This window comes from Oryzias melastigma, linkage group LG22, assembly GCF_002922805.2.
Source record: "Oryzias melastigma strain HK-1 linkage group LG22, ASM292280v2, whole genome shotgun sequence".
NCBI lineage: Eukaryota > Metazoa > Chordata > Actinopteri > Beloniformes > Adrianichthyidae > Oryzias > Oryzias melastigma.
The window spans coordinates 9,853,250-9,862,413 of NC_050533.1; the positions used below are offsets into that span (position 1 = coordinate 9,853,250).

Consider the following 9,164-nt stretch of genomic DNA (forward strand, 5'->3'; position numbering starts at 1 on the left):
CATCACAACTACCCAATATATAAAATGGTTCTATCGTAGCTCTAAAACTACATTCACACCTATCTCAGCAATGTAAGTTTAAATGGGCATTTCCAATGAAAAGTCAATGTAAATGTGCATGCAAGTGCTTTGGCGTTCTAAACTTTCACATTCAAGTGTAGTCACACAACTCTTTATGTACAAAAAGCTTGGCCATTGAATCTAATTGACCAATCTGGGACTAGGATTTGGTAGTGACATATAGATTGTGTCTCTTTTAATTCACAGAAGTCTGAAAACTGATCATGGAGGAGAAATGAATAATTGTGGCTTGAGCCCAGACAGATTTATATGACCCTAAATGTTTAAATAGAGTTATGAAAGAAAAAGCCAGGAGCAAGATTTGTGACATTTGCACCCCTTTGACATTTCGCACCAAGACTCTTTAGGTAGGTAGTGGACATGCACTAGTAAACAGTTGACAGTGGAAAACGATTAATTTCCTCCCAACTTGTCTATAATGAACAGCATGGATTAAACGTACTTTCAAGAATACGAGTTTCGCATGTTCTTGAACTCATGTCAAATGCCCCATGTGTTCATAGCTTAAGACCTGATGTATTATTTACAATAAAAAAGGTCCAAGGAAGATTTTTTTTTTTTTTTAAATTCCTCCAGGTTACTCGGTGTGAACAGAGTGGTGATCTATAACACCAGCTGTGGTCCTGAACTTAACCGTCTTCTGAAGTTCTACAGTCAGGAAGGTTTTGTAGAAATGGTTCCATGGCCCATCGACAAGTATCTGAATCCATCCAGAGGCTGGAACTTTGCAGAACATGGAGGAGACCTGCACTACTTTGGTCAGATCACGACCCTCAATGAGTGCATCTATAGATCCATGGAGCGTTCACGCTACGTCCTCCTGAATGACATCGATGAGATCATAATGCCATACAAACACGACAACCTGAACTCTCTGATGGATTCACTGCAACCACATCCAAATGTAGGTTATTCCACACATGCATGCAACATGTTTCTGCCTGTCTGTTCACATCAAACTCTTGCTCTCCAGGTAGCAGAGTTCCTCATCGAAAACCACATCTTTCCCAAAAAATATTTTGAGCCAAGTGGACGATTCCATCTTCCTCAATGGAGCAATGTGCCAGGGATTAACATTCTGGAGCACATCTACAGAGAAGACCCAAATTCATCCTACCATCCATACAAGATGATAGTTCAGCCAAGGTAAAGTGTCAGTGACTTGGGTAACAACTAGAGATGTCCTGATCCGATCACATGATCGAAAATCGGGCCCGATCACATGGTTAATGACTTCATCAATATCAGATGCTGTCCCCCGATCATTATCGGATATTTCATTTATTCTTAGTATGATCAGCGCTTTATATTTCAAGCTTATTATTCCGGATAAATACTCCAATAGATATCTGCATTCCATGAACAGATGTTACCTTAAACAGGAGGCTAACACAAACAATTCAGTTAAGCTAACTAGATGTTCGCAGATTTAGACTTCTGGGATCAATAACTCTTTTGAAAACACTTTAAACTGACAGCAAGTGTCTATTGGTTTGTCTTTACGGAAAAAACAACCAATAAATACATTTCAACAGAAAAAAAGACAGAGTTTCTGTTTTGTTTTTTAATGTTAAGCTCTTCGTTCTGCCGACATACAGACAGCTGCAGAGCAGCTGCTAACTATGATAAGCTAAGTGCCAGCTCCCTGATTTAACGCCTTAAGATCCTTTGATATGCTCATTTTATTTCTCTGACAGAGAAATAAAACTTAAGAAAATTAACTACTGTGGTAATAAAACCAAAAATATGATGTTTTAAGAGCTTAAACTTAAACTTAACTTAAAAATAAAAAAAAACAAAAAAACTAATAAATGGTTTTAATGATATCCGCTAGTCATGAACACTCATTAAATTCATGCTAATACAAAGTCATCGTTAATTTCTAATAATTTTAAATGAGGAGAGGACTCACATTCAGTTAAAAATGTTCAATAGCTCGAAAGATAAAGTCACGTGATGATCAGTTTTTCACCAAGTTCTGACCAGAAAGAAGATATATGTCCTTGTGTGTCCGTCAAATTTGCCTACATCTCCAAGCCCACATTTTCCAAAAAAAAATGAAGAGTCGTCTTAGTAAGCACCATCCCAGAAGTTGGTGATAGAAGTGAAAAAAACTAAATATAACAAGATGGGTAATAAACAAACTCAATTAAAGAGTTTTTCAATGCTAACATAAGAACCAAAAATAATCTAGTAGAAAAGGGCGTCTAAACCAAAATAAATAAGTATCAAAAGGTTTGTAAAAATGTGTTTACTTTTTTGCTTTAATAAAAACATAGTTTGAAGTCAGCAAAGTCCTCAAAGATTCTAAATTCTTTATCTGAATACATTCCTAAAGTAACACTTTCTTTTCCACCTGTTCCAGGTTGGTGGAGCAGTCGTCTGTGCATCAGTTGCTCAGGAATCTTGGAGAACAGTTCTACGTTCCAAAGGAGATCTGTCGCATCATTCATGTTCGTGTGGCTTTGCTGAAATCATTACAACTAGAGGAGCTGAATGAGGACAAACGACTGTGGGACTTCCAGGAAAAACTGATTCCTAATGTGGACAAGGTGCTGAGGAGAGCAGGACTGCTGACAGAGGACTAGAATCATTTTGGATTTACTAATAACATATACTGACAAGAAAACTGCATATTTGCACCAGTGGAACTTTTGAGTAATTTACTTTTAGCCAAAATATATCACTTTTCAATAAATAAGTAAATGCTACTTGTGAAACTTGATATTGGACACAAACTTGTGCTCAAATACTTGTTTGTACTTCACCAACATACATATAAAAATCAGGCAGCTCTGAAAGTAAGTGTGTATCCTGTGGGTGATACACACCTGCCGAAATCTGTGACTAGTTGGTGTTAATGAAGTCCCACTCTGATCACCTTTTGATTTATTTTAAAAAAAGTGTTCAATTCTGATTGTCATTTTAGCCCTAAATCAAAAACTTGTCGTTTGCTAGGACATAGTTTCTGCAGAGTGGCGGAAATTTGCCTCCGAGTTGTGGGCGTGACACTTGTACAGAGAAACCCCACCCCCATTTCTATCACCCATCTCTGAGCTGTTTACACAGTCTTCCTCTAGCTTAAACCCCTCATACCCTTCAACCCAATATTATTGTGCAACAAAATAGTGAACAATATCTGACTTTTGTTTTGCTGGCTTTTTAAAATAATATTTTGCATACAATTCACTTTTGAAGAGAAGCGTGTTTCAGCTTTATTTCTGAATTTTTTGCTTTTAAAGTTGATTGTTTCAATTTTTAAGTCACAAATATTTATTTTCAGATAAAATCCATTCTTGAAGTGAATCGATCAAAGAGCAGTATACATATTTCAAGGGATTGTGTGTGTGGTGGTGGTTATTAGGGCTGGATTGAAAAGCAAAAACACGACTGAGGAGTTGACCTGTCCTCTTTATCTTCAGGGGTCAAACAAGTACCAGAGCTGCTTTAGAAGCAACAGAGCAGATCTAATTACCAGATAAATCATAATGTTATGACTGAGGGGTGTTTTTATTTATGCATAAGGCCCGGAATCTGCAAAGTAAAATAATAAAAATCTGTGATTGCACATGTTTGAAAACTCCATGGGAAAACATTCTGATTGTAAACAGACACTGACTCCATCTACAGGCTGTTTTTTGTGACTAATCAACTGCAGAACTTTAGCAACACAAAATACAAAATGTACAAACATTATGCATTACCTACTGACAAATGACCAAGAGTATTAAAACTGCTTTAGATGGAACTAAACATCTCTGATCAACAAAATGTGATGTTTTGCGTGAATGTTTTAGTGTTAAAGACAGCATCCTTTCCTAAACTAACCCTGTGGGCATCTGTAAAAAAGTAGGACACTTAAAATTATTTGTAATGTGGAAAAAGTAAAACTCCATAAATTCAAATAAATGAAATGGGATAAAAAGTTTGTTCTTGTTTGCATGCACAGAGTGCTTGATCACACAAACGTTCCATCTGTGGGAAAACATTTATGTGTCTATGGATGGGACAGAAACGGAATACTGCCATCTAGTTGCCGTTTTATTTTCCTGCATCTTATCAGCTGAGGAATTTAGCAACATACGGAAATACAAACGAACATTGAAATGCACAAACATGATGCATTATCAACTGAGATAAAGAAAGACACCAATAATAGGACAGGATCATATCTGATAAAATTCTGATACTGAGATGACCAAATCCTGCATTTAATCTGCACCAAAATGTCATAATAGATTGAAGCTGAATGACACAAAGAGGAGATCAGCACAAGGACAATTTTTACAAAATCGGACACTAATGTGATGGAAACAGCTCAGAAATGGAAAGATGATGCCTAAAGTATTCAACGAACTGAATCCTTTTCCATCAAACAAATGGAAGAAACTTTAAAAAAGTTTTATTTAAACTACATCATGGTCTCAACTTTGACAATGTCAACTTGGAAAAAAAAAAGTAATAAACTTATTGTTTGGGGAAAATTTGGTTCCAACTTGTCACTATGGTTACACATAATCATTAAAGCTTATCTGAACCTGATTAAAGTTTTATAGTGATGCAGAGGCAGAGATTTAAGCCCGACATACTCAGTTACAGTGAGTGGCGATAGTGAAAAGTTTGTAGAAGATTGTTGTTTATTCTGATCATTTTTTTTAAAAATAAACTATTGTACTCACAGGAGCAAAATTAGACAGACAAGCAGAATTTTTTTATGAATGAAAATTAGAAGTTGTTATTTAATTTACAGGTAGGCTCTGGATTAAGTTCCATTATGACTTCACAAATATTTGACAACGTTGCTGAGCAGGCAAGCAGTTCAACCAGTTTCCACGGAAATGAGCCCTTTGTATTTATAAGAACACTAAATTAAAAGATGGCTTACCCCCGGGTCATTGTCCAGTACCTCTCAGCTTCTGCCCCCTGAGGGGCAAACCCTGGAAAACCCAGCTGCAGTCAGACCCTCCAGCAACATGACAAACACATCCAACATGTGTCCCTAATAACCAACTCAATTATCCTAAATAGCTCTCCAGGTGTGAGACCAGGTTTATCTGCCCTGAGATTTTTTTTCCAATTTATTTGTTTTTTTTGTCCCTAATATTGTTTGATAGCATCACCTTATTAAGGACCTGTTTCAATAAAAAGTGATGTTTTATTTCTTCAACATGGTTTTGTTGTATTTTTCTTATGGAGGAAATATAAAAATAAAATTAAGATTAAAACTGCATTTCTAAGTAATTCTGTATTCAAAATATTATGAATCAGTAGCAGACAAAAAATGCAGTTTGAAAAAGTTTGTAGATGCAGCATCCAAACTATAAAAAGGCAAGCCAAAAACTCCCTCCTCCACTCAATTCTGATGCACCCACATGCAGACCAATAGATTCATGTACGTCTTTGTGTTCCTCGTCTGAGCTGGCATCTGGTTTAAAACTGTACGGCTGGATGACTCCAACGTTGTTTGTCTTTTTTGTTGCACTGCTAAAGTTTGCTTTGGATTGTGGAGGTGTAAGATAGCAGGAGAGAGTGTGAAAAATGAATGATGGGAAATGAGCACTGGCTTATTTCTGAACCAACAGTCCCGCTCACAACTCAGAAGGGAATTTCTGAGAAACTACTACCACTTTGCTCAAACTATGTCCTAGAAAACTGCATTTTTTTTTTGTTTGTCCAAAAGTGACCTAATGACAACTAATTCATCACGACACAAAAGTGCGATTAATCAGATTTCTTTTAATCGTTTGACAATTAAAAATAAATGTTCTAAATGTAAAATTTTGTGTGATTTCATGTTGTGATTATTTGCAGATAATAAGCTGTCGGCAAATACTGTAAACAAAAAAAAAAATGATCGCAATTAATCGTGATTAATTTTTTCCAGAACTATTTTTATCAGAACTCTGATTCCAGCATTTAAGTTCAGCTTGCTGCTTTTTTCTCAAACTTCTGAGAATATACTGTTCATAAAAACTTACAGTTATCTACTCCTGAAGTGACAAATGCTGACAAATCAGTGTCACTCTGAGACAGGATGTTCCTGATTTGTGAGAATTCTGCAGGAATGAAAGGGTTATGTTCCAGAAAAACAATTTAATGCTAGAGTTAGGTCTGCAGATGAACTCTTTAAAACTGCTCATGGATCAATGGCAGTTTGACTGTTTCATTCAAGATGATAAAACAGAAAATGTTCCAGTTACTGAGTGGAGTGACTGATGAAGGGGAACAAAGCTCTTTAATGTGATAATGGGGTTAATAGATGGGTTGTCTTTTATCTTCATGCTTATTCCCGTCAGGAGCTTTTCGTAAAATAAGTCTGCCTCAAGTATTCACTATAGAAGTTTTAAAATGTGCTGATATTAATGGTGTGATTGAGTGGAGGACTTAAAATAATTTTAAAATATGAGTTGTCACATTATTCTATGCTTTATCATCTTTCTATTCATTTACAGACAGGAATGGTTTTCCTGTTAGAAAAACCCACAAACTGGAAACCGACAAAAGTGATCAAGTTACAAAAATATTTAAAATAAATGAGTGAAAATCAGATGTAGCTTTTATGAAACAGCAAAAATAATAGTATGACTTTAGGAATGTTCTAGTTGTCTGAAGTTAGCATCATGTGTGTCTTTAGTTAAAGATATATAGGTGAGCAGTGAAAGAATTCGGACATAGCCTTAATTTTGTTGGAGCTGGAAGTAACTTACTCATCTATATCCTCCTTCATCCACCAGAGGGACCCCTCTCCTGAGTACTAACCATCTTCAGCACCTTCCTCACTACAACTCCCATCAGCCACCGCTTCAGACGCCAGACAGATGTTTTGCGTCTGGATACACCAACTGTCCAAGGTGAGGCTGGTGGTGTTTATCCCAAAGCGTTCAAGGACATACTGAGCGCGGGCTCTAGACTTGTGTCAGGTAAATTCACCTCGACACTAAAGAGGAGAGCTCAGTAAATGACCACACCAACAAGCAGACTTACTTATAAGAGAGAAACACGTATGATGGGAAGAATGCCATCATCCTTTTTCTCAGAGGACTGCTTCTTGCCTTGCTCATTTTATTTGAAAAGACGAGTGGGTGGTTACAACATTCAAACAGAGAAACAAACTGGAAAAGTTCATCACAGGTGTCATGTAGGGAACCATTTGGAAATGGGCTCTTCGTTCCTGCTAAGGACAGTGTTTTGTAAAACCCCCTCATCCCAGCTTGGGGAAGGAAACAGGTGATAAAACACAGAACAACTGTTTCCAAGAGGTAAAAAGATCATCTGTAAACTACAGCTTGGGTTAACATTTTAAAACACATTTAAACAATGATAAGAATAAAACAATTTCTTTCACACTTTGCTTTTAGCATATGGTGGTCACACAGGACTGTCACCACCTGATACAGGTGAATGTACTCACATTGGAAGGGAAAGATGTGTTGGTGCAAAACTCAAGTCAATGGAAACTTTCATAAAAACGTGACAGTTACGTGTTCTTAGTTAAATAAATGATGCTTTCACTTCAAAAACCTTAATGTTCCTTAAGACTCAAAATGATAGATAACTGTAAATATTTATTTCGTTGACATTTTTGTGCTGAACAGTGAGTGTGTATCCGTTTAAATAGTTACAATATTATTAAAAGCTAATATGGTGCTCATCTTTCCACCCAACACATTCTCATCCTCAAGTTGTCACATATTGACGTTTGGTTAAGGACTCTTCTGCGTCACTCTTTGACGTTTTGGGAGTCCCCAACTCGTCGTTTTTTTACGTGCTAGCTGTTTGTAAAATCAAGGGTCTACAACCCTCGGGACACAAAACCGGACTGGTCATCAGAACGCATCCAGTACCAGTACCCTAACCCGGCACCGGAAGCACCGGACACGAACCAGGCCCAAAAGTGGTACAGGATTTGAACCGGTACCAGGTAAGGGCACCGGTACTGGGTTAGGCGAACAGAGGGGGGAACCAAGCACTCAAAGAGAGCAGGTCCAGTGCACACTCCATGCCAGCCCTCCAGGGAACAGAGCCTCAGCCCCCCCCCCCCCCAAGTGGTAAAAAAGAAGTTAATTTCGGGTTATTTTAAAAGATCATGGGGTTTTGAATTATGATTTCTTTAGGGGGAGGGGGTCTAATTAAGTTTTAGGGTTAGGTTTAGAGGTCAGGGTTAGGGGTCAGGGTCTAATTAAATTTAGGGTTAGGTTTAGGGGTTAGGGTTAGGGTTAGGGTTGGGGGGGGGGGGTGTTAGGGTTAGGGGGAGGGTCTGATTAGGTTTAGGGCCTAAGGTCAAGCATGTCAACCAGGGTACCTGAGGTTAAGGGTACCAGTGGGATCCACGTTCTGGTATTGGACCTGTTCTGGTTGGCGGCCCAGAGGTTGGGTGTTAAGTCCTGCTGCTACTGCTGGACCTTTTTCCATCCTTAATTGGCACCTGCTGGCCATTGATGACAGAGGAGGCCTCACCAATGCATGCAGGGAGCAGAGCAGCAGGCTGAGGAGCTGAGCGGGTTTTAGTTGGTGTGGTGCTGGTTTGTTTCATTCTCTTTTACCCTCTGTGCTCTGCAGTCTTAGACTGCTGGGTTTTGTTATTTTCATTTGGGGCTGGACCTTGGTAGTCTTAATTTGCGGACTTTGTTTATTTGTTTTCTTTAGGTAGATTTTGGTTAGTCAGGCCTTAGCAGGGAGCTGCTGACTCCGGCGGTCGACATTAGTGGGTCAGCAGTCTCCCTGACTAGTTTTATTTTTGGCCAAAGTTCCAATTCCCTTTCGGTTTGTCTTTTTGTTTGGACCAGTGCACTAATTATTTGAATTTTGTTCTTTCATTTCAAATTCATCTTATTTAATAAACTGTGTTCCTTTAATATCCATTGGTGTCCAGTTTTCGTTATTGTCCCCTTTTGTATTTCCCCCACTAGACCTGGGCCAGGTTTACCAATAGGGAACGTAAGATAGGAGGCATTGATTGAATGGGAACAGCCAGCACGTCAAAAACGACAAGTTGGAGACACCCAAAACATTGATTTTTGACACGGAGGAGGTCCTTAACCAAACGTTAATATGTGACGAGTTGGGAGTGAGAATGTGTTGTT

At 38.2% G+C, this 9,164-nt stretch overlaps 1 protein-coding gene and 1 long non-coding RNA gene across 2 annotated transcripts in view; one reads left to right on the top strand and one right to left on the bottom strand.

The window, feature by feature from the left end:
* Positions 1 to 4,781, top strand: part of LOC112149878 — a 12,511-nt gene extending 7,730 nt beyond the window's left edge. The window contains exons 3-5 of the mRNA XM_024277860.2: positions 658 to 985; positions 1,055 to 1,227; positions 2,447 to 4,781. Of these exons, the coding sequence (XP_024133628.1) occupies positions 658 to 985; positions 1,055 to 1,227; positions 2,447 to 2,669 (724 nt within the window). The 3' untranslated portion in view covers positions 2,670 to 4,781. The remainder of the gene's footprint in view (positions 1 to 657; positions 986 to 1,054; positions 1,228 to 2,446) is intronic.
* Positions 1 to 5,773, bottom strand: part of LOC118598004 — a 72,016-nt gene extending 66,243 nt beyond the window's left edge. Inside the window, exon 1 of the long non-coding RNA XR_004947039.1 lies at positions 4,967 to 5,773. This is a non-coding gene — a long non-coding RNA (uncharacterized LOC118598004). The remainder of the gene's footprint in view (positions 1 to 4,966) is intronic.
* Positions 5,774 to 9,164: the final 3,391 nt, after the last annotated feature.